Below are 26,599 nucleotides of genomic sequence, written 5' to 3' on the forward strand. Positions count from 1 at the left end.
TTTTGTATGAGAGACTGACTTGATTTCTAAACTTTTGCTTAAAGCACAATAAAAATTTTTTAAAAACCCAAAAAACCAAGGTCTGGCAAACTATATCCCATGGGTCAAATATGGCAAACTGCCTGTTTTTAAAATACAGTTTTATTAGAAGACAGCCACACTCATTCTTTTACATTGTCAAGGGCTGCTTTCTTTCAAGAAAAAATCTTGAAAGCAGCAAGAGAGAAATGATTCATGATTTACAAGGGAAACACCATCAGATTGACAGATGACTTTTTACCAGAAACAGTAGAGATCTGAAAGCAAGGATATTATATTCAAAGCATTAAAATAAAAAACTGTCAAGCAAGAATCCTGTATCTATCAAAAACTACCCTTTACATATAAAAATGAAATAAAGATATTCCCAGATAAACAAAGACTGAAAGGATTTGTTGTTAGCATACCTGCCTTATCATAAACACTAAAGGAAGTCATTGAGGTTGATAGAAAGCAACTTTAGACAGTTACTCAAAGCCACAGGGGAAAATGCAGAGCACCAGAAATAGTAAATACATGGGCCAACATAAAAGGCTCTATAGATACTTCCCTCATTTCTTCTCTAAATTCTTCGAAAGATGTAAGATGATATAAAGCAATAATTATAAGACCATCTTGTTGGTTTTACAGTATATGTAGATATAATTGCACAAGAGAAAGGGGAGTATACAAAGTTATATTGGAGAGAAGTTTCTGTATTTTACTGGAATTAAGTTAGTATTAATCTGAAGTATATTATAATAATACATATTATAATTATGTTATAATTATATATGCATATTATAATTCCTAGAGCAATTACTAAGAAAATAACTCAATAAAGAGAGGTAAAAAATCAACAGAAGAATTACAATATACACTAGAAAATATGTATTAATTTAACACAAAAGAAAGAGGTCAAGGAATAACAGTAAAAGACAAAAGCAAATATAAATTCAACCATATCAATAATGACATTAAAATGTGAGTGGTCTCAACATCCCATTCTAAGGGCACAGATTATCAGGCCGGATTAGAAAGCAAGATCCAGCAATACGTTGTCTACTAGAGACACAACTTAGAGTCAGAAACATGAATAATTTAAAAGATATACCATGCAAACAGTAACCATAAAATTGCTGGAATACCTATATTAATATAAGACAAAACAGACTTGAAGACAAGAAATATCACTAGAGACAAAGATATAACAATTATAAATGTACAATACTCTATCAACAGAGCCTGAATATACAAAAACAAAAACTGACAGAATTGAAGCAAAAAATAGACAACAATAACAGTTGGAGACTTTAATACCTCATTCTCAATAACTGAAAGCAAACATAAAATTAGCAAAGAAATAGAAGATTTGAACAACAATGTCAACCAAGTAGACCCAACTGACACCTATAGAACACTCCGCCCAACAACAACACAATACATATTCTTTCCAACTGCGCATGGAACATTCCCCAAATGAGTCCATATGCTAGGCCATAAAAAAAGTCTTTAAAAATGTAAAAGGATTGAAATTATATAAAGTATAATCTCAACCCACAACAGAATTAAATTGTAAATAAACAATAGAGGGAAATTTGGAGAATCTACAAATATTTGGAAATTAAACAACACACTTGTAAATAACAAAAGAGAAATTAAAAATGTTTTGAACTAAATGAAAAATGCAAGATATCAAAATGTATAGAAGGCAGCTAACACAGTGATTACAGAGAAATCTATAGCTTTAAAAATCTATATTAGAAAAGAAAAAAGATGTCCTAGGCTGGGTTCTCTAGAGAAACAAAACCATTGAAGCATATATCTCTATATCTCTCTCTATATATATCTCTCTCTCTATATCTCTCTCTCTCTCTATATCTCTCTATATCTCTCTCTCTCTCTATATATATATCTCTCTCTCTATATCTCTCTCTCTCTCTCTCTATCTCTCTCTCTCTCTGTATCTCTCTCTCTCTCTCTCTCTATCTCTATACATATATAAAGAGATTTATCTCAAGGAAATGGCTCATGAGGTTGCGGAGGCTGGAAAGTTCCGAATCCATGGGTCAGGTGTCAGGCTGGAGGCTTCTCCTGACTCAGGTAGTTGCAGGGGCTGATGAACCCAAATTGGCAGATCAGATGATAGGCTGTTGGTCCACGGGGCTGTGGAGGCTGGTGAGTCAGGTGAAATGGTAGGCTGTTGGCTCACAGGACTGCAGAAGCTGGCAAGCCCCAAGATTGACAGCTCAGGCGACAGGTTGCTAGCTCAAGTTCCAAGAACCAGATGTAGGATCCAGAGCAAGAGAAAGCTTTCCAGAGCATCCATACATATTGGATGCTGGTCATACCCTCAAGGAAACTCCCCTTACATTAGATATTTGAGTAAGGCAGTGACTGGAGTAAGGGTGTGACTTATGTAAGATGGTGACTCGAGATACACTCCACACTAATCCTGCCTCATTAATACATAGGGTTTTAGGATTTAGAACAAATAAAATGGAGGACAATTACACAATACTGAGAATCATGACCTAGCTCAGTTGACATTATAACATTAACCATCACAGATGTCAAATCAATAAGCTAAGCTTCCACCTTAAGGAACTAGAAAACCCAAAGCAAGCATAAGGAAGGAAATTATAACGATTAAGCAGAAATCAATAAAATAGAAAAAAATGGAGAAAATCAATGAAACCAAAAGTTGGTTCTTTGAAAAGATTTTAAAAATCAACAAACCTTTAACTAAACTGAGAAAAAAAAGAGACAGAAATTACATAGATTACCAAAATCAGATCTTTCAGAAATTAAAAGAATTATAAGGGAATACTGTGGATAACTTTATGTCAACAATTTAGACAATTCCAATGAAATGGACAAATTCTTACGCTCAAATTATTGACAGTGACTCAAGACAAAATAGAAAATCTGAATATAACAAGTAAAGAAATTGAATTAGTAATAAAAATCTTCCCACAAAGACAAACTCAGGCCCAGATAGTTTTCAGCAAACATTTAAAGAAGACTATCGATTCTACACAAACTGTTTCAGAAAATACAGGAGGGGGGAACACTTCCAAAATCATTCTATAAGGCCAATATTTCCCTAACACCAAAAACAGAGACCACAAAGAAGAAAACTACAGATCAACATTCCCTAGGAATATAGACAAAAAAATCCTCCAAAAATATTAGCAAACCAAATCCAGCAAAAGGATTACACATCATGTCCAAGTAGAATCTAATCCCATGAATGAAAAATTGGCTTCACATCCAAAACTCAATTAATGCGATCTACCATGTGTCATGGATTGAATCATGTCCCCCAAAAATATCTGTCAACTTGGTTAGGTCATGATTCCCAGTATTGTACGATTGTCTACCATTTTATCATCTAATGTGATTTCTTTATGTGTTGTAAATCCTATCACTATGATGTAATAAGATGGATTAGCAGCAGTTATATTGATGAAATCTACAATATTAGATAGTGTCTTAAGCCAATCTCTTTTGAGATATAAAAGAGAGAACCAGAGCAGAGAGACACAGGGACCTCATACCACCAAGAAAGAAGAGCAGGAGCGTGCGTCCTCTGGACCTGGGGTCCCTGCGCTGAGAAGCTCCTCAACTGGGAGAAGATTGATGACAAGGACCTTCCTCCAGAGCTGAGAAGAGAAAGCCTTCCCCTGGAGCTGATGCCCTGAATTTGGGCTTGCAGCCAACTAGACTGAAAGAATAAATTTCTCTTTGTTGAAGCTATTCACGTGTGGCATTTCTGTTATAGCACACTAGATGACTAAGACATCATGTTAGTAGAATAAAGGACAAAAACACATGATCATCTCAAAAGGTGCAGAAAAAAACATTTGACAAAACCCAACACCAGTCATAATAAAAATGCTCAACAAAATAGGTATGGAAGGGAACTTCTTCAACCTGATAAAAGGTGTCTGTAAAAAAACTACCACTAACATCATATTTAAAGGTAAAAGGCTAAATGTTTTCACCCCAGTATCAGGAACAAGGCAAGGATCTTCACCCTTGCCACTTCCATTCAACATTGTCTGGAGGTTTTAGTCAGTGTAATCAGGTAAGAAAAATAAATCCAAATTGGAAAGGAAAAAGTTAGTCTGTCTTTACGTACACACAACCTGATCCTGTATATAGAAATCCTTAAAGAATCCATATACACACACATACACAGGAGACAAAAAAAAAAAAAAACTACCAGAACTAATAAATGAGTTCAGCAAGGTCACAGAATACAAGATCAATATGCAAAAGTCAACTGCATTTTTATATACTAGTAATAAGTAGGAATCCTGGTGGTACAGTGATTAAGTGATATGACTGCTAACCAAAACGCTGGCAGTTCAAACCCACCAGCTGCTCCTTGGAAACCTTATAGGGCAGTTCTACTCTGACCTGTAGGGTCGCTATAGGTCAGAATCGACTCGACAGCAATGGGTTAGTTTTGTCAAAAGAAGTGGAAGGCGTACGCTGAAAACTATACAACATTGTCGAGAGAAATGAAAGAAAATAGAAATAAAAGACACATTTCACATTCATGGACTTAAAAACTCAATATTGTTAAGACTGTAATTCTTAAATTAATCTATACATCCAATGCAATCTCTATCAAAATCCCAGCAGTCATCTTGCATAAACTGACAAACTAGTCCTAAAATTTTACGGAAATGAAAAGAACCTAGAATACAAAAAAAAAAAAAATTTGAAAAAGAAGAGCAAAGTTGGTGAGCTTACACATCCCAATTTCAAAAAATACTGTAAAGCTATAATAATCAAGACAACGTGGTACTGACATAAGACTAGACATATAAATCAATGGAACAGAACTAGAACTGAAAGTCCAGAAATTAACCCTTACATTTATAGTCAATTGAGTTTTGACAAAGGTACCAAGGCAATTTAATGAGAAAAGGATAGTCTTTTCAACAAATGGTGTTCAGACAACTGGATACCCCCAAGCAAAGGGATTAATTTAGACCATTACCTAACACCACATGCACAAATTAATGAAAAATGGGGTATACCTAAGTGTAAAAACTCAAATATGAAACTTCTAGATGAAAACATAGGAGAAAATCTTCATGACCCTGGGTTAGGCCAAGATTTCTTGGGTACGAGCCAAAAGCACAAATCATAGAAGAAAAAAATTAATAAATGAACTTCATCAAAATTTAAAACTTTAGTGCTTTAAAAGGCACCATTAAGAAAATTAAAGACATGCCACAGATGGGGAGAAAATATTTGTAAATCATACTTCTGAGAACTTTTACCCAGAATAAGAACTATTATAACTCAATAACAAAAGCAAACACGTCAGTTTAAAAATGTACAAAAGATTTAAATAAATATTTCACCAAAGAAGAAATAGGAATGGCTAATAACTACATGAAAAGGTGCTCAGCCTTATTAGTCATTAGAGAAATACACATCAGAAGCACAATGAGGTACCACTTTACACCCACCAGAATGAGTATGATCAAAAAAACAACCAATAACAAGTGTTACATCATTTGTGGGATGTAAAACAGTACATCCACTTTAAAATACAGTTTAGCAATTTCTTAAAATGTTAAACATAAATTTACAATTAAAAATCAAAAACCAAACCTACTACGGTCAAGTCCATTCCTACTCACAGCAACCCTGTATGGCAGAGTAGAACTGCCCCATAGAGTTTCCAAGGAGCACCCGGTGGATTCAAACTGCTGACCTTTTGGTTAGCAGCTGAAACTCTTAACCACTATGCCACTAGGGTTTCCATATTTACTATACCCATAAAATACCCACTGCCGTCGAGTCGATACCAACTCATAGCAACCCTATAGGACAGAGTAGAACAGTCCCATAGCAAGGAGCACTTGGTGTATTTGAACTGCCAAACTTTTGGTTAGTAGCCATAGCACTTAACCACTATGCCACCAGGGTTTCCATATTGACAATAAGACCCAGCAATTCCATCCTTAAGTATCTACCCAAGAGACTAGGAAGAAAGGCCTGGCAATATACTTCCAAAAATCAGCCAATGAAAACCCTAAGGATCACAATGGTCTGATCTGCAACTAATCCTGGGGATGGCACAGGACTGGACAGCATTTCAATCTGTTGTATGTGGGGTCACCACAATATGAGGGCCAACACGTTGGCACCTAACAACAACCACCCAAGAAAAATGAAAATACATGTTCACACAAAATGTTATATGTAAACATTCATAGCATTACTCATAGTAGCCCCAAGCTGAAAATACTCTAAATGGCTGTCTTAGTTATCTGGTGCTACTATAATAGAAATAGCACAAGTAGATGGCTTTAACAAACAGAAATTTATTCTCTCACAGTTTAGGAGGCCAGAAGTCCAAATTCAGGGCGCCAGCTCCACACAAAGCCCTTCTCTCTTTGTCGGCTCTGGATGAAGGTCCTTGTCTCCTTTCAACATCTGCAGGCCTGGTGTCCCTTGGAGAATCCATATGTTTTGGCACCAATTTCCCCTGGGCCTAAGAGGTTCTCAGCACAGGGACCCTGGGTGCAAAGGATGCACTCTGCTCCTGGCTCTTCTTTCTTGGTTGTAGTGAGGTCCCTCTCTCTCTGCTCATTTCTGCTTTTATCTTTTAAAGGGCAGTGACTCAAACTACATGCCATCCTAATCCTGCCTCATTAACATAACAACAGCTCACTCCCAAATGGAACCATAACCAGAGGCACAGAAGCTGGTATTTATAACACATCACAAAATAGAGAATAATCAGATCATAAAGCGGGGGACAACCACACAATACTGGGAATCATGGTCTGGCCAAGTTGACACATATTTTGGGGGGACACAATTTAATCCATGACAGCTGTCTTCCGGTGAACGGATAAACAAAATGTGGTATATCCATAAAATAGAATATTATTCCTCAACCAAAAAGGAATGAAGAACCAATACGTGCTACAACATGGATGAACCTCAAAAACATCATGCTAAGTGAAAGAGGAGGCCTGTTGGTGCAGTGGTTAAGAAGCTGGCTGCTAACCAAAAGTCAGCAGTTTGAACCCACCAGCCACTCCTTGGAAACCACATGGGGCAGTTCTACTCTGTCCTACAGGGTCACTGTGAGTCGGAATCAACTCAATGGCAACAGTTTTTTTTTTTTTTTTTAAGTGAAAGAAGCTAGAATCAAAAGATAACATATTGTATGATTCTACTCATATAAACCCCTATGTGTCTGTCGGTTTGTCATACTGTGGGGGCTTGTGTGTTGCTGTGATGCTGGAAGCTATGCCACCAGTATTCAGATACCAGCAGGGTCACCCATGGAGGACAGGTTTCAGCTGAGCTTCCAGACTAAGATAGACTAGGAAGAAGGACCTGGCAGTCTACTTCTGAAAAGCATTAGCCAGTGAAAACCTTATGAATAGCAGCAGAACACTGTCTGATATAGTGCTGGAAGATGAGCCCCCCAGGTTGGAAGGCACTCAAAAGATGACTGGGGAAGAGCTGCCTCCTCAAAGTAGAGTCGACCTTAATGATGTGGATGAAGTAAAGCTTTTGGGACCTTCATTTGCTGATGTGGTATGACTCAAAATGAGAAGAAACAGCTGCAAACATCCATTAATAATCAGAACCTGGAATGTACGAAGTATGAATCTAGGAAAATTAGAAATCGTCAAAAATGAAATGGAAGGCATAAACATCGATATCCTAGGCATTAGTGAACTGAAATGGACTGGTACCGGCCATTTTGAATCAGACAATCATATAGTCTACTATGCTGGGAATGACAACTCAAAGAGGAATGGTGTTGCATTCATGGTCAAAAAGAACATTTCAAGATCTATCCTGAAGTACAATGCTGTCAGTGATAGGATAATATCCATACGCCTACAAGGAAGACCAGTTTATACGACTATTATTCAAACAAACGCACCAACCACTAGGGCTAAAAATGAAGAAATAGAAGATTTTTATCAGCTGCTGCAGTCTGAAATTGATCAAACATGCAATCAAGATGCATTGATAATTACTGGCAATTGGAATGCAAAGTTGGAAACAAAGAAGAAGGGAAGGATCAGTAGTTGGAAAATATGGCCTTGGTGATAGAAACAATGCCAGAGATCAAATGATAGAATTTTGCAAGACCAATGTTTTCTTCATTGCAAATACCTTCTTTCACCAACATAAACGGCGACTATACACATGGACCTCGCCAGATGGAACACACAGAATCAAACTGACTACATCTGTGAAAAGAGACTATGGAAAAGCTCAATATCATCAGTCAGAACAATGCCAGGGGCCAACTGTGGAACAGACCATCAATTGCTCATAAGCAAGTTCAAGCTGAAACTGAAGAAAATCAGAGCAAGTCCACGAGAACCAAAATATGACCTTGAGTTTGTCTTGCCTGAATTTGGGGACCATGTGAAGAATAGATTTGACACACTGAACACTGGTGATCAAAGACCGGACGAGTTGAGGAATGACATCAAGGGCATCATACATGAAGAAAGCAAGAGGTCATTGAAAGACAGGAAAGAAAGAAAAGACCAAGACAGATGTCGGAGGAGACTCTGAAACTTGCTCTCTAATGTCGAGCAGCTAAAGCAAAAGGAAGAATTGATGAAGTAAAAGAACTGAACAGAAAATTTCAAAGGACCTCTTGAGAAGACAAAGTAAAGTATTACAATGACATGTCCAAAGAGCTGGAGATGGAAAACCAAAAGGGAAGAATACTCTCAGTGCTTCTCAAGCTGAAAGAACTGAAGAAAAAATTCAAGCCTAGAGTTGCAATAGTGAAGGATTCTATGGGGAAAATATTAAATGACACAGGAAGCATCAAAAGAAGATGGAAGGAATACATAGTCATTATACCAAAAAGAATTAGTCGATGTTCAACCATTTCAAGAGGTAGCATATGAGCAGGAACCGATGGTACTGAAGGAAGAAGTGCAAACTGCTCTGAAGGCATTAGCGACAAACAAGGCTCCAGGAATTGATGGAATATCAATTGAGATGTTTCAACAAACAGATGCAGCGCTGGAGGTGCTCACTCATCTATGCCAAGAAATATGGAAGACAGCTTCCTGGCCAACTGACTGGAAGAGATCCATATTTATGCCTATTCCCAAGAAAGGTGATCCAACCGAGTCTAGAAATATAGAGCAATATCATTAATATCACACACAAACAAAATTTTCTGAAGATCGTTCCAAAACGGCTGCAGCAGTATATTGACAGGGAACTGCCAGAAATTCAGGCCAGTTTCAGAAGAGGACGTGGAACCAGAGATATCATTGCTGAAGTCAGATGGATCCTGGCTGAAAGCAGAGAATACCAGAAGGATGTTTACCTGTGTTTCATTGACTATGCAAAGGCATTCAACTGTGTGAATCATAACAAACTATGGATAACACTGCGAAGAATGGGAATTCCAGAACACTTAATTGTGCTCATGAGGAACCTTTACATAGATCAAGAGGCAGTTGTTCAGACAGACAAGGGGATACTGATTGGTTTAAAGTCAGGAAAGGTGTGCGTCAGAGTTGTATTCTTTCACCATACCTATTCAATCTGTATGCTGAACGAAGAATCCGAGAAGCTGGACTATATGAAGAACAATGGTGCATCAGCATTGGAGGAAGACTCATTAACAACCTGCGTTATGCAGGTGATACAACCTTGCTTGCTGAAAGTGAGGAGGACTTGGAGCACTTACTAATGAAGATCAAAGACCACAGAATTCAGTATAGATTATACCTCAACATAAAGAAAACAAAAATCCTCACAACTGGACCAATGAGCAACATTATGATAAACAGAGAAAAGATTGAAGTTGTCAAGGATTTCATTTTACTTGGATCCACAATCAACAGCCATGGAAGCAGCCGTCAAGAAATCAAAAGACGCATTGCATTGGGTAAATCTACTGCAAATGACCCCTTCAAAGTGTTGAAGAGCAGAGGTGTCACCTTGAAGACTAAGGTGCTCCTGACCCAAGCCATGGTATTTTCAATCGCATCATATGCATGTGAAAGCTGGACAATGAATAAGGAAGACCAAAGAATTGATGCCTTTGAACTGTGGTTGTGAAGAATATTGAATATACCATGGACTGCCAGAAGAACGAATAAATCTGTCTTGGAAGAAGTACAACCAGAATGCTCCTTAGAAGCAAGGATGGAGAGACTGCGTCTTACATACTTTGGACATGTTGTCAGGATGGATCAGTCCCTGGAGAAGGACATCATGCTTGGCAAAGTACAGTGTCAGCTGAAAAGAGGAAGACCCTCAACAAGGTGCATTGACACTGTGGCTGCAACAATGGGCTCGAGCATAAAAACAATTGTAAGGATGGCGCAGGGCTGGGCAGTGTTTCATTATGTTGTGCACATGGTCGCTATGAGTCAGAACCGACTCGACGGCACCTAACAACTGCAACATCTCATATAAATTGTCCCGAAAAGTCAAATTTAGAGAGATAGAAAGCAAAATAGTGATTGCTTGAGGCTAGGGGTGGGAGCCAAGATTGACTGCAAATGGTAGCCACTAGGGATCTTTTCTCCACTACCTGTCTGTCAGTTTGTCGCACTGTAGTGGCTTGCATGTTGCTATGATGCTGGAGCTATGCCACCAGTACTTCAAATACCAGCAGGATAACCCATGGTCGGCAGGTTTCAGAACAGCTTCCACACTAAGAAAGGCCGGAAACAGGAGGATTATCCAATAGGCAAGGTAAGCACGGTGCTTACCTTGCTTACCCGATTATCTGTAGTGAACAACTTCACATTTTTTCACCACATCAAAGATTCTGCTTTTAGGTATGGCTGGCATCTGTCTCTCCCAGTCCCATAGCACCTTCCTACGGAATCAAAGCTTCTTTTCAAATTTACAATCCCTGACTAGAGAGAAAGATCTGGCAATCTATTTCTGAAAATTAGCCAATGAAAATCTTATGAACCACAACAGAACACTGGCCTACTCATTTGCTTTGCACATGTCATCAGGAGGGATCCATCACTAGAGGAAGACATCATGTTAGGTGAAGTAGAAGGCCAAAGACGGTGTAGGAGACCCTTGGTAAGATAGACTGGCACAACAGCTGCAACGACGGACTCAAATATGCTGGTGACTGTGAGGATGACGCAGAACTGGGCAAAGTTTCATTCTGTTGTATATAAGGTCATCAGGAATCAGAGTCAACACGGCCGCAGCCAACAACAACAAGGAATCTTTTTTAGGTGACAGAAATGCTCTAAAACCAGACTTTGATGATGTTTGCACAACTCTCTAAATTTGATAAAAATTATTGAATACACTCAGGTCAGGTGAGTTTTATGATATTTAAGTTGTGACGTGCTATGGCTGCTAACCTAAAGGTCAGCAGTTCAAATCTGCCAGGCGCTCCTTGGAAACTAAGCAGCTTTTAAAAAAAAAACTCTACATGAATTTTAACAGTTTATACTTCCCAAAATTACTATTTCTTTAATTTCTGATGGTTTTATTAAAGATATTTCATTTCTACTCTGCAACCAATTTGAAATTTCCAGTCAATTTTTAACAGGTTGTGAAAACTAATTCTCAGAAGTTTGATTCATTTTTTTTAATCTATGTAATCAAGATGACAATTTTGATAATAAGTTTCTTTCATTCCCTAATAACCCAATGAGCTGATGTAATCAGACAAAATGAATGATCTAATGACTCAGACTGTAACGCTACTTTACAAAGCTATAATGATTCTAAAGCTCCTAAGTCTAATAAAGAAATAAAAATACCACCTGTCAAATAAAACGATTTCTACTTTCTCAGGTATGTACACTATAAATCATTGCCTAACTTTGGCAGGATACCCACTTTTGCATGCTAGGCTTTTAACTCTTTTTTGCTCTTTTCACATAGAGAAAAAGACTTGTTTTTTTCTTCTCAAACAGTCCCAAAGAAATACAGCACCAAGCTCTTCTCAGAGCTCAAGAATAAAGACCTCTCCAACTCATTGATTCCGACAAAACATGTAACCTAGACAAATAACTTTCATCTGTTTTCTGTAATGAATTTACCCTTGTGAAGAGAGAGGTCATGAAAGACACATACCAACAAGTTTACTTCTCCACAGATGTCCAGGCACATTCTTGACTAGTTGCCCCTCCTCCATTTGCTGTTCCATTTCCAAGTCTCATTAGTGGTTTTCAGAAGTAAATGGCTTGGGCTGTGTTTGATCCACAATCCTGATGGTAGGTTGTGTTCCATTGTTATTACTATTCAGTCTTAAAAAAAAAAAAGATTCTTTCAATCTGTGGTTTGCACGGCAAGCCTTGAAATTATAAAATCAAGCACCAAACCTGTTGCTGTTCAGTAGATTCCGACTCACAAGGACCCTAAAGGACAGAGTAGAACTGCTAAAATTTAATATAGTGTCAGTCTTCAGGTTTCAGTTTTATTCCAAGCATTTTCTTTCACATATACTTCTAAATGTTGTATTCTGGGGAAATGTAGTCACAATTGAATATTTATTACATTTATTAAAGTGCATGTAGGTAGATTTTAAAAAGCTAACTTAATTATCTGGCTTAGCAGGTATCTACTTAAATTGAAAAGTTAAATCTGAGTCACTTTAACAAATGTCTACTGAATACCCACTATTTAATAAACCCTGTATATGCAGAATCAAACAAAGAACAATTTCTGCCTTCAAGGAGTTCAGAGCTATTGGGAGAGGATGAACCATAACTAAATATGTCACACTTATAAATTAAGTCACAATACTTCTTAAAGATTCTGTTGAAAGAGAAGTGGTCACTGAGAATAGCTGGAGAAAGTTTCAAGCAAAAAGAAAGTAATACTTCAACTGGAATAGATTGGGGGCAGGGGGTGGGGCAGTAGAACCCTGGGGAAGAAAATAGTGATGTGCCTGAAGCACAAAGTACATGAAGATATTTTAGGAAACCAGGCTACAGTATGAGTATGATAATATTACTAGCTAATATTTATTAAGCACTTACTATGTGCCAAGTACTACTCAAAGCACTTATATATACTTATTTAATCCTCACAACACCCCTATGAGGAATGTACCATGATATTCCCATTTTGTAGATGACAAAATTAAGGTACAGTATAGAAAAGTTAAGTAACCAGCTCATGGTTCCACAGACAAAACTAAAAGTTATGGAGCCAGGATCTTGAAATCCATAAATAATAAGACTAAATTCTGTTTCACTTCCAACCACACTCATTATAAAAGCTGTTAACAGGTATTTTAACCATCCCTAGTTTTTTTTACTCTAATAAGGGAGCCCTGGCAGAACAGTGGTTAAGATCCTGGCTGCTTATCAAAAGTCTGGGAGTTCGAATCCACCAGCTGCTCCTTGGAAACCCTATGGGGGCAATTCTACTCTGTCTTGTAGGGTTGCTATGGGACGGAATCAATTCAACGGCAATGGGTTTGGTTTTTGGTTTTCTCTCATAAGGTCGCTATAGGTCAGAATGGACTTGACAGCAGTAGGTTTGGTTTCTTGTTTCATTAATTCCTAGGCTATCCTTCAAATGCTCCCTTCTCTGTCTGCAAAGCCTTTCTTGATCCTCTTAGCTAAAAATAATCTCTTTCTCCTCTGAACTTCATAGTATTTTATCTGTATCAATTTTACGGCCTGTCACAATATTTTGTTCCTGGCATTGTGGATTTTGTGTCATCTCTTCTTTTTGAGTCTTCTTTAGTCTGATCCACTTTCTATTCTCCACAACTCCTAGGTCAGTGATGGCATATAATAATGCTAACTAAATCTACAGAGCATTTATTTTTCACAAGGCACTGTGTTAAGCATTTTACATGAATTTTCTCACAATATCCTTATGACAACCCAATTCATTCCTTCAACAGCTATTTTTACCTCCTACTGTGACAGATAAAATGCTGGATGCATCTTAAACTTCGTAAACAAGATGAATATGGTCCCTGCCTTCGAGGAGCTTACAGCATAGGAAAGTTGGTACTGCTGGTATCTCTCGGTTAAGGAGATGAGAATAAGTGAGGTTCAAAGAAATTAAGTAATCTGCGCGCCCAAAATCCCATAGCAAAAAAGTGCCAGAGTCAGGATTCAAACCCAGGTCTTTGGATTTGAAATTCCAGACTCTATGCACTTAACCACTACGTTCTAAAGAAAGTTCTTGATAAAACAGTTATTTACGGAAGAAAGGTTTAGAACACTCATATAACGAAAAAATATCCCAAGGATAAAAGTTTCACTCGAGTGTTATTCTTTTTTATGAAAGGAAATGAGCAAAAGTACAAATACAGGTGGAGGTTGTAGTAATATCCTAATACTCACTTAGTAGTTCAGAACTGCTAATCCAAGGATCTGCTGAGAAGACTAGCTGAGGGTCGAGGATTTCCTTGAGCCTGTTCTGCGTCCCTTAAAGTGGCTCCCACTGAGCAGTGTCTCTTAACCTGGTCCCTCCCGAGCACCAATGTCTTGCACGCAGGATGGTGTAGTTGAGTCACCAATTAGCAGTGAGATCTTGGGCTATATCTCCTATTACATAACCAAGTGGAGAGGAGTGAAAGGTAACTATGCACACAGTTCCTTACTAGCACATGGTACAAATAATCTTGAAAAGTGGATTCGAATCCTCAAGATAAGAGCCCTCCAAAAATGTGTGAATCCCTGCTTCTCACTGGAGTGGTGAGGAAACCGCCACGAGGCGACTACGAGACATCCTACAACCCCTCAGACGCTCCTCGGCCCCTACGGGCCAGAAACACCCCTTCCAGCCGGGGGCCGCGCGTCCCAGCGCCGACCGTCGCCTGTCACACTGCTGGTCAGGGTTCCCCTCTCCAAACGTCACTGTGCCTCCGCGCTGTTTAGCCCATCCTAACCGTACCCTCAAACAAAGCGGTTTTAGAGTGGCGATACCCAACAGTATAGACCAGGCAGAAGGAGTCGCCTGGAGTCACTTGTCCTATTTCCCCCAATTTTTTTGCCCAACAGCAGACCACCTGATTTTACACACCAGGTTCATCAAGTAAAGTAGCGGAGAAGACACCTAAGATTAGGTCCCGGCCGAGGGGCTCCCATAGCTTGCACACTAAGCAGGCCCTGGCAGCCAGCTCGACTCCGACGCCCGCGCCGCGCCGTCCCCGCACGCCGCCAGGCCCTGCCCCGCCCCCTGCACTGGACAGTTAGCCGGACGACCGGCTCGCACCGGCCGCCGCCCGGATGCAGGAGGCGTGGTGGGCGCTGCCCGCCTCGCCCCGCCCCGCCCCCGTCCGTCGCCTGCTGCGCCTGCGCCAAAAGCTCCAAAGTCAGCCCCCGTCTCCGTGACAGCGCTGAGCGCATGCGCCGGCATAGGAGGGCCGGGTGAGAGGCTCCCCCCAGAGGGGAAGGGGAGATGGAAATGGATGGGGTGGGCGCGCACAGTCTAGTCCTAGGCCTAGCGCCAACTGGAGTGCGCGTTAGGGGCGGAGAGGGGAGCGGTCGTCGCCGGGGCGCGGGGGGGGGGCGGGGGCCTAAGGCAGAACCCCGAGCTGGAGCAGGGCCGTGGCAGCGCCACTGACCACACGTGTGTGTGTATGTGCCCGCCCAGGGAGACATGGACAGCTGTCTGGCGGCCGCGGCGCTGAACGGGGTGGACCGACGTAGTCTGCAGCGTTCGGCTAGGCTGGGCCAAGAAGTGCTGGAGCGGGCCAAGAGGAGAGCGGTGAACTGGCGTTCCCTGGAGCTCCCCAAAGGCAGCATGGGGGTTCTTGCCCCAGAGGGGCCCGACCGAGAAAAACGGCTGGCAGCCGGCCCCCAGCGCTTTCTCCCTGGAAAGGTGAGGGTCCCAGTGCGGGGCACCAACCCATTCATTCGCTTAGCAGAGGAGGAATCTTGTCCTTGGCCGAGGCTGGAAGGTATCAGGCCTTGGATCCCCAGACACAGTGAATGCAAACAACCTTGATAACTCTACGTTTCACAGATTCTTATTGGGTACTTGTAGGATACCAGTCGCGCTTGAGATTGGTTGGTTACTTTTTTTTTTTTTTTAATTCTTACGTATTACCATTTGGTATCAGAGGAAAGCTAGCAAACATACCTTTTAGATCTTGGATACAATGCATATCTATGTATTCCTTTTATCGGTGAAACTCCTTCTCAGTAATACCCTACTTATGACTTCAACTTGTGGACGAAACGAAACCCGTTGTCGGGTCTATTCCGACTCACAGTGACACTATAGGACAGAGTAGAATTGCCTCATAGCATCTCCAAGGAGCGGCTGGTGGATTCGAACTGCCGACCTTTTGGTTAGCAGCCGTGCTGTTAACCGCTGTGCCACCAGGGCTTCTCAATTTGTAGAGGCCTGTCCAAAAGTAAAAGGAGGCCATTCCCAAAATGGCTTCGTTCCCCAGTAGGAAATCCCTGACCTCACTTGTGACTTGACATTTATTCAAACAGGGAGAAGAAGGATACCCAACCCTCAGTGCTTCCTTCAGAACAATGGCTGAATTCATGGACTATGCTTCAAGTCAGTGTGGGGTAAGTTGGTGTAAGCCTGCTGATGCTGCAGCTGAAGGATCACAGTGTGGATCTTTCTGGAATTTAGGGACAACCTGAAGACTGTTTATCCTGCCCTGAGCAACCATTGTGATCAGATAAAGACCTAAGCTAGATGATAAATCCAAGTTAGAATTCACTCAGCAAGTGTTTATTCAATGTCTAATTGTAGGTGTTGTTGAGGATATAGCAGTGAACAAACCATAAAAGGTCTCTGCCCTCATTAATGCTTATTTGTTGAATTCCAAAACAATCAAGACCAAATATAAGTAGTGTGTACATGTTTAATTTTGAACCCAAGTAAAGTTTTAAAAAACCTTGAGGATTACTCTAAACTGGAACTGAGTCTCTGTTTTCAGAATGTATTGAAACAATCAAAAACAGAAACAGAAACAAAATCGCCACATTAGACCTCAACCTCCAACATCTAATGTTCCTGGTAAAAGTAATTTTTAAGTATGTCACTTTGAGTCAATATCAGTTGTTGGTGACAGAAGTGGGTGTTATACGAAGCAGGTGCAGCATCCTGGGGGGAGGGGGCAGAGGGGTGTCATGTGGCTTAATGGAAGGACCAGCTTCCCAGGAGTCAGACCCATGTTCTATCACTTAACTATCTAGAATGCCTTAGACCTCTTTGTCTCTCTTGGCCTTACCTTCCCCATCTATAAAATGAAGATTCTTCTGAAGTCCTTTTCAGCCTTAACAGTTTGTTTCTTGATTTCTACTGAGAGATAAACACCAGAAAATTGTCTTAAACTGAGCATAAAGGATATAGGTGAGATTTATGGTACCATTCACTGAAATGAGTGAACAAAGGTTTTAGAGTCCCTCTTCCTCTCAGAGTTTTTCAAGACATAGGTCGCCTTTAAGTACTTTGGAGGAATGTTGAAGGTAGGCCAGCCAGATACAAGGAAATTACCTGCATCACAGGTACTCCCTATCTTCTGTGAATTACAACTGACTCTGGTTTCTTCTAGCTTAGACATTTTCTGAGTCTTACATGGTGGTAAGGATGCCGGTAGATAGGGGAGAAATAAGAGATTACCTTGTTTTATATGTTAAGATCTCAAAAAAATCTCTGATCTTTCTACATCTTTTATGCAATCCCTGTGACTCTGCCAGAAACCAAAAGAGACCTACGTACATAGAAAAACATACCTTGCTCATGGATAAAAATAGGAAGATTTAATATTGTAAAAATGTTTGTTCTGCCAAAAGCAATGTATAGATACAATGCAATTCCAATCCAAATTCCAACAACATTTTTTAATGAGATGGAGAAACAAATCACCAACTTCACATGGAAGGGAAAGAGGCCCCAGATAAGTAAAGCATTAGTGAAAAGGAAGAACAAAGTGGGAGGCCTCGCTCTACCTGATTTTAGAACCTATTATACAGTAGTCAAAACAGCCTGGCACTGGTACAAAAACACATACATAGACCAATGGAACAGAATTGAGAATCCAGACATAAATCCATCCACATATGAGCAGTTGGTATTTGACAAAGGCCCGAAGTCAGTTAAATGGTAAAAAGAAAGTCTGTTTAACAAGTGGTGCTGGCGTAACTGGATATCCATCTCCAAAATAATGAAACAAGACCCATACCTCACACCATGCACAAAAACTAACTGAAAATGGATCAAAGACCTAAATATAAAATCTAAAACAATGAAGATCATGGAAGAAAAAATAGGGACAACATTAGGAGCCCTAATACATGGTGTAAACAGTATACAAAACATTATCAACAATCCAGAAGAGAAACTGGATAACTGGTAACTCCTAAAAATCAAACAACTGTGCTCATCCAAAGACTTCATCAAAAGAGTAAAAAGACTACCTACAGACTGGGAAAAAGTTTTTAGCTATAACATTTCCGATCAGCGTCTGATCTCTAAAATCTGCATGATACTGCAGATTACTCAACTACAAAAAGACAAATAACCCAATTACAAAATGGACAAAGGATATGAACAGGCATTTCACTAGAGAAGGCATTCAGGTAGCTAACAGATACATGAGGAAATGCTCACGATCATTAGCCATTTAGAGAAATGCAGATGAAAACTACAACGAGATTCCATTTCACTCCAACAAGGCTGGCATTAAGCCAAAAACCACAAAATAATAAATGTTGGAGAGGTTGTGGAGAGACTAGAACACTTATACAATGCTGGTGGGAATGTAGAATGGTACAACCACTTTGGAAATTGATCTGGCGCGTCCTTAAAAACTAAAAACAGAACTACCATATGATTCAGCAATCCCACTCCTTGGAATATATCCTAGAGCAATAAGATCCTTAACACGAACAGATATATGCACACCCATGTCCATTGCAGCACCGTTTACAATGGCAAAAAGATGGAAGCAACCAAGGTGCGCATCAACATATGAATGGATAAATAATGGTATATTCAGACAATGGAATACTACGTATCATTAAAGAACAATGATGAATCCGTGAAACATTTCATAACATGGAGGAACCTGGAAGGCATTATGCTGAGCGAAATTAGTCAGTTGCAAAAGGACAAATATTGTATAAGATCACTATTATAAGAACTTGAAAAATAGTTTAAACAGAAGAAAATATTCTTTGATGGTTATGAGAGTGGGGAGGGAGGGAGGGAGGGAGGGAGGGAGAGGGGTATTCACTATTTAGATAGTAGATAAGAACTATTTTAGGTGAAGGGAAAGACAACACAATACAGGGGAGGTCAGCACAACTGGACTAAACCAAAAGCAAAGAAGCTTCCTGAATAAACTGAATGCTTCGAAGGCCAGTGTAGCAGGGGCAAGGGTTTGGGGACCATGGTTTCAGGGAACATCTAAGTCTATTGGCATAATAAAATCTATTAAGAACACATTCTGCATCTCACTTTGGAGAGTGGCGTCAGGAGTCTTAAACGCTAGCAAGCATCCATGTAAGATGCATCAATTGGTCTCAACCCACCTGGAGCAAAAGAGAATGAAGAACACCAAAGACACAAGGTAATTATGAGCCCAAGAGACAGAAGGGGCCACATAAACCAGAGACTACATCAGCCTGAGACCAGAAGAACTAGATGGTGCCCGGCTACAACCAATGACTGCCCTGACAGGGAACACAACAGAGAACCCTTGAGGGAACAGAAGAGCCGTGGGATGCAGACCCCAAATTCTCATAAAAAGACCATACTTAATGGTATGACTGAGACTAGAAAGACCCCAGAGGTCATGGTCTCCCAGACCTTCTGTTAGCCCAAGACAGGAACCATTCCCAAAGCCAACTCTTTGGACAGGGATTGGACTGGACTATGGGATAGAAAATGATACTGGTGAACAGTGAGCTGCTTGGCTAAAATAGACACAGGAGACTATGTGGGCAGCTCCTGTCTGGAGAAGAGATGAGAGGAAAGAGGGGGTCAGAAGCTGGCCTAATGGACAGGACAATAGAGAATGGAAAGAAGGCATGTACTGTCTCATTAGAGGAAGAGTAACTAGGAGTATATAGCAAGGTATATATAAGTTTTGTCTGAGAGACTGACTTGGATTGTAAACTTTCACTTAAAGCACAGTAAAAATTTTAAAAATAATAATAATAAAAAAAAACCCTGGGACTCCCAGAACAGGATGCCAGCCAATGAGATATGCTTCAAAGAATATTTTTATGTTCTTATTTGTTCTGTTAAGTGATTTTAGAAAAATCTATACCTCCAAATCTTCTGTAAAGTGATTAACTTCAAAAAAAAAAAAAACTTTGGTTCATGGCTCAATAAAAGAAATAATATTTTTATTTGGCTTGAGGTTTACCAAATTGGTGTTCTTCACTTTGGTTTTCAGTTCATGCTTCAGTTCAAGTTCCACTATGGAATGGAGCCTCAGAGTCCCTTGGCTTTCTACAGGTTGAATTAGGAACACTCTTCTGGGTTCGCCTTTACAACTTTGAAGCAGCCTCTAGAATACATGATTAGATCCGTGTCCTGAAGTGCTTCCCCTAGCTTCTCATTTTTCTGGTCACGTGCCTTAGACACTGTCCCTACACTATATTCAAAACAAGTAAGCTTTCCTCATCATTAGTCATAATCAAGGACAAGTCCAAGGTTAACTTTGAGGGGGAGAAAGGAAGTGGATAAGAAAAATGTAACTGCTTTCTGATCCTTTGAATTATTTCCTTTAAACTGGAGACCTCTCTGTACTCCCTGCACAGGGAGCATGAGAAAGGCTGCATAGCTGTTGGGTTTAGGTTACATTTACTGCTGTATTTCTAAAATTTCGACAAGTCTGTCTTCCCTTGTCCTTGTCTGAGACTTACACGATAAACATGGAACTATTCAGAATTTGTCATGACAAGCGATACAAGGGGATGTGTATTTGACTTGGGGGCAAAGATGTGAATATTTAACCTGGCAGAGAGCATGATCCTGCCCAGCTTTAGCGGGCCAGAGCTCTTGCCCTGCAGAGGCAGCAGATGGCAGCAAAGCAATGTGAAATTCAGTTTCCTTCTTTGTAGCCACTTTACATGGGCTAGGGTTTGTTGTATGACTTCAGATGCCTGTCAAGAGGGCAGGTAACTTACCTTTGCTTTCTTGCCTCCTTTAATCACACTTTGCCCAAGTATCAGAGGGGTTTTTTGTTTTTTTTTTTTGAAAATTTGACCAGACTGCGTGGTTACCTAACATCTCTCACATTACTTCTCTAGAAATACTATTCTTCTGTGCCAGAGGAAGGAGGGGCAACCCATGTCTATCGTTACCACAGAGGGAAGTCGGAGGGGTCGTGGCACTCAGACACGAGGAACGGTCAGGTGTGTGTTCTCAGCTGTCCTCCGCTGTGTCCTCAGCCTCCTAAGATGTGAGACCCTGAAACTGTTGTCCTGAGATAATCTTTAAACTTAAACCAAAAATATCCCCTGGAATCTTCTTTAAACCAAATGATAAGCTAGTTTATTTAGTAAAGAATGTTTGCCTTGAACATTGTGCTCTTTTGAAGAACTGTCTATATGGGATCAACCTGACAACAGCAACTCGAAAGGTCAGATAGGAAGTTTAGGGGTGGTGAGATCGTGTTAATGGGGGAAGAACAGTTCAGAAAAGGAGGGCGAGAATGGCTGCACAACTTGAAGAATGTAATCAGTGTCACTGGATGGTGCATGCAGAAGTGATGAGTTGGTGTATGTGTTGCTGTGTATACTTTCAATAGCAATTAAAAAAAAAAAGATCCGACACCCTGTATTAGGGAGCTCATGCTGGACTTTGTGTTTATTGGATATCTGTGTGACCCAGTGTTATAGTGCTCAACGGAAATGAAGCCTTAGAGAACTTACAGCAATGAACATGAAATGGGATTTGGTCCAAAACTGTAAGATTGATGCCACTGTAGGATCTTCAGTTGAACCCGTCATCCTGGGCCATGGGATTTTCGGCAGGCTTAAAGAGCTTTAATCATATTCTTTTATAGCTCAATATGGAGCCCTGGTGGTGCAGTGCTTAAGAGTTTGGCTGCTAACTAAAAGCTTAGCAGTTTGAATCCACCAGCCACTCCTTGGAAACCCTATAGGGTGGCTCTGTGCTGTCCTGTAGGGTCACTATGAGTCAGAATCGACTTGATGGGAATGGGTTTGGGTTTTTTGTATAACTAAAGATAAAAAAAAAAAATAGGAAGGAGATCATTTTAATAATGTCATATTTTACTATAAGGTAGGTGATAATTATCCTGTCTTTTGTTATTGTGTGCCTTGGAGTCAACTCCAACTCACAGCAACCCTATAGGACAGAGTAGAACTGCTCCATAGGGTTTCCAAGGCTGTAATCTTTATGGAAGCCAATGGCCACATCTTTCCCCCGCAGGGCTGCTGGTGGGTTCAAACCGCTGACCTTTTGGTTTGTAGATAAGCACTTAACCACTGCGCCACAGGGCTCCTAGTATATCTTCGAAAACTTATATAAAGGAAGTGCAAGGAGGAGGTCTTGGTTTTAACATAATACTTTTCCTAAAGATAATAAAAATGACAGGCCTCTCACTATAAATTTTTTTTTTTTTTTTTACTGCATGTCATTTTGCAGAAAGCCAAAGAGTCTACTTGTAGAGCTGATTCAACAGGAATGGTTTTTTGTTTTTGAGGAGATTTTTGTTTTAAACTCTCTCAATTGTACTCAAAGATTGCAAACTTAAGTCCAGAGTCTAATTCACAAGTGGAATTCTTGACTTCCCTGGCTATTGGGCATTAGGATCGAGGGATTTAGGAAAAGGATGGACGAGTGAGTACAGGCATATAACCGAGGGCTGAATTCATGCTGGAAGTATCAGTGCTTAAAGAAGGTCATCTGTCTCTCTCAGTAAACAGCAGAGATAGGATTCAAACCAGATTTGACTGCAAAGACCAAAAGTAATCATGGCAAATGTTATTAAAAGAGCCTTGATAACTTAGAAAAAGCTGAACGAACAATTGTTAGTTCCTAATAATGTAGGAGGAGCCCTGGTGGCACAGTGGTTAAGCATTTGGCTGCTAACCAAAAGCTCAGCAGTTTGAATTCACCAGCTGCTCCATGGGAGAAATATGTGGCCATCAGCTTCCGTAAAGATTACAGTCTCAGAAACCCTATGGGGCAGTTCCGCTCTGTCTTGGAAGAGTCACTATGAGTCAGAATTGACTCAAGGGCACAAAACAACAATAATGCAGGAGAAAATTTCTCTTTACAATCCAGGAGTCAAAGCTTGGGCATTAGTCAGTGTTTGTACTTGTCTCCTCAGAGACAAGACACATCCCTTGGTCTTGAAGGCATCCGTCAAGCATCACAGTGTGGTCTAGAGGCATCCCAACCCGTGAGTACAGAACTTCTAATGTACTGGGCTTCACCACTATTGCAATTCCATTAGCCAGTTGGCCTGGCTTATCATAGGGCCTTCTATACTGAGTCTGTAGTATTTTTAAGTTGGGATGTTCTTACACTTGGGAAAGGGTGCATAGCATTTTGGGTCAGTGTGAAATTATGTTTTCTTGGTAGCCTTCCTTCACCTGAAGCTTCCAAGATACTGTTTGTACCTGAATTCATAGTGTGGTTGTAAAGAATGTGAAGTATTCCCATCTCAGTTACTACAGCTCAGCTGGGCGAGCACTGGGTCCAGCTGGAATTCCGCCATCTGTTCACACAGCAGGAGAGGCCTGACCCTCCTGCTTACAAAGTGAATATCATTGCTGAAATTCTGAAACATACACATTTGGTTAGATCAGGTTCCAAAACATTTGAAGGGATTTGCTCCCATTTTCCACAGATGTTTCTCTGTGAAAACAGATATTGATGGGGAGGTATTGCTTTAAAAAAAAAAAAAAGGGTATTGAATTCCAGTTAAGGGTGATGAAAACATTTGGAAACGGATAGTGGTGATGGTTACACTACATGGTAAATGTAATGTCCCTGAATCGTACACATAAAAATGGTTGAAATGGCTAATTTTTTTTTTAGATATATATCACTTCAATAAAAATTTAAGAAAAAAAAAAGGAATGCAAAAAAAACACACTGATGAGTTCATTTTTAGGATAGAGCACTGATTAGTTCATGAATCAACGGAATCTTTTGGAACTTTGAAGGGCCAGAATTCTCAGGAAAGGAGCTTCAGCACGTTGCTGCAATAATTGGTTTTGTTTTTGTTTGTATATAAAAGTTTAGTTTGCTACTAGCCAGGATCCAGAATATACTAGAATAGTAGCAACTAAGAATATTCTACTTTTAGTACAGTTGTTCAGTTTAGATGCCTCCGACACTTGCTGATCTTTGGTAATGCTGAACTTCTAATGTTCCGCAATGTTAGAATCACAGATGCTGACTTGCACCTTTTATGAAAACAAATGAAGCATCCTTGGCTTTCTGCACTTCCTATACAGCCGTAGTTCCTGAAACCTGCCTTTGTTGATTGACACAGTTGACAACCAGTGACTAGTTGTGGCACTCTCATACACATTCCCATCAGCTACATGAGAATAGACCCTGCAGTTTTGTAGTAACTGGGCAACAAAGGATACAACCTAAAGAAACTTTGGGAAAAACTGGCTTCAAATTGATCTTCAAGGTGGGGGGGTGGGGAATTTCATAAAAGTATAAATATTCTCGTTTATTTCTCCTAGTTAGTAATGCAGTTGTATTCCCTTGGGTCTGGTGGTAGAAATGGCAACTTCTGCCTGTGGATCCTTCCCAGCACTAAGTAAGCATATAGTGGCATTCCAGCTGTCACTTTGGCGTTTAATTGTAGGCTCGTTTCTGGTTTGTGACTTTGTCTTTCCGCTATTTGAACTGGGACCTATCTGCTGCCAGCACACCTGCCATGACCCGCTTCTTAGCCATGTGTGAAGTCTATCCTTGGAGGATGGTTTGTGCTCACTGCAGCTCTCAACAGAAATTTTTCCATTATCTCCAGCTTCCAATGTTTTGCACGATAGGAGAACCGATCCTCCAAGGGAGGGCTTTTGCTAGCCAGCTAATTTGCTGCTTCAGTGACAGAATGGAATGGACACATAGTATTCTCAGCTTTAGGAGAAATGTTTCATCTTCCTGATAATGAATTTAGCAAAACACAGTTAAAAAGAATGATTCTCACTATTCCAAGGTGCCTTGCCATTGTTGCCATTTTATGCTAACACTGTCCACTTTTGATTCCCCAAACAGCGGTCATTAGCCTTTCCCTCTGCCTTATTCTTACCTTTCTGCTTTAACTAGAGTGCTGTTCTTATAGTCCTTCATGTTCCTATAATACTTCAACATTTACAGAGTTTTAGCTTCCATATACGTGCTTATTTGTGAGGTAGATATTGTCCGTTTTAGAAATAAGGAAACAAGCACGAGAGGCCAAGACTTACTTAGATGACAGTGCTGTTGTGTGGCCAAGCCCGACCTTGAAAACAGGAGCTCTATCTCTGTTAATGCTTCATTCCATTGCACCTCTGGTGCACAATGACGACATTGGTATATGTCTAAACTGCTAATATCTTTTCATTTCAGGCAGAGAACATCTCTAAGGACCTCTACATAGAAGTATACCCAGGGACCTATTCTGTCACCGTGGGTCTGAATGACTTAACCAAGAAGACTCAAGTGGTAGCAGTTGATTCAGGACAGAGTGTGGACTTGGTCTTCCCCATATGATGCTGACCATCACCTGGGCCTCACATCACCTCTTTTTAAGTAGCCAGGAGAATGAAGCCACTGTATGAGTCTCTTAATATTTACACATTAATTCTGCTTTTAGGGCTGACTATAGAGGTTCAGCCTTCCTGGGAACTGAAGTGCCTGTCTCAGTGCCTTTTTTAACCAAAGTGTGTGGAAGACTTCCACGCTTTTTTGCCTGAAAGTAATAATGTAATGATGCTGTCTGAGCAGTTTTTAGTGCTTGCTTTCCAAGCAAATGTTAATTATGATAATAAAGGGAGAGATTTGGAAATAAAGAGAATTCTATTTTATTAGTATTAAGAGGTGAAATAAAATGTAGCTCGATGTGTAACTGTAGGCTTTATGAAACAATAGCAGAGAGGCTGTGGACACATTTGCCCAAAGCATACAGACCACATCCTATAGCTTCTGTGGAGAAGACACCCCCCAGCAGATCTCACCAGGCCCGTGACAGGGAGCCCTGGGCAGGGCTGCGACACTCCTGTGCCCCTGATGACAGAGGTGCCTTCCTGCCACTCATCTGCTGGGAAGTCTTAATGGGGTGAAGCTGCTGCTGCTTACTTGACTGTCACCTGTGGCCTGTACTCTGCCTCCCTCCATTGAAGATAAAAGCCTTGTCAGCCACTTTTTGTAACTCCTCCTCAAGTAGTTAGCACCACTATTCTTTAGCTTCCTAAAAGAGAGAAGAAATCCTAAGAGTTTTATGCCGTTTGTATCTTTAAGGATCAGAAGTCGCTGATTTTAAAGTCATTGATGTGTCATGACTTTTTTAAGCTACCACATCAAGAGTATTTTTACATCTCCCAGTTTAGTTGCCTGCTAATTCATCTCATCTTGAATGTAACAGATCTTTTCTCAGGAAAAATGCTAATATTATGTGTGATGAAAA

The 26,599-nt window shown here is 40.3% G+C and overlaps 2 protein-coding genes across 4 annotated transcripts in view; one reads left to right on the forward strand and one right to left on the reverse strand.

Moving 5' to 3' along the window:
• DENND2B (DENN domain containing 2B) overlaps positions 1-15,189 on the reverse strand; it is a 220,676-nt gene extending 205,487 nt beyond the window's left edge. For both annotated transcript variants that reach the window (XM_049890316.1, XM_049890318.1), the window contains exons 1-3: positions 15,037-15,189; positions 14,355-14,558; positions 12,121-12,293 (exon numbers count right to left, since the gene is read on the reverse strand). The gene's annotated coding sequence lies outside the window, so the exon portion shown is untranslated. The remainder of the gene's footprint in view (positions 1-12,120; positions 12,294-14,354; positions 14,559-15,036) is intronic.
• Positions 15,190-15,320: 131 nt separating this feature from the next.
• On the forward strand, positions 15,321-25,972 carry AKIP1 (A-kinase interacting protein 1). 2 transcript variants are annotated; one of them, XM_049890333.1, is made up of 6 exons: positions 15,321-15,383; positions 15,610-15,837; positions 16,461-16,541; positions 21,246-21,350; positions 23,297-23,368; positions 25,543-25,972. In XM_049890333.1, exons 2-6 carry the CDS (start codon positions 15,616-15,618, stop codon positions 25,684-25,686), a joined length of 624 nt encoding a protein of 207 aa, XP_049746290.1. In that variant the 5' UTR covers positions 15,321-15,383; positions 15,610-15,615; the 3' UTR covers positions 25,687-25,972. The 2 variants fall into 2 exon arrangements, with proteins under 2 accessions (XP_049746290.1, XP_049746291.1); XM_049890334.1 differs by lacking the exon at positions 23,297-23,368.
• Positions 25,973-26,599: the final 627 nt, after the last annotated feature.

Source organism: Elephas maximus, chromosome 7, assembly GCF_024166365.1.
Source record: "Elephas maximus indicus isolate mEleMax1 chromosome 7, mEleMax1 primary haplotype, whole genome shotgun sequence".
Classification (NCBI taxonomy): domain Eukaryota; kingdom Metazoa; phylum Chordata; class Mammalia; order Proboscidea; family Elephantidae; genus Elephas; species Elephas maximus.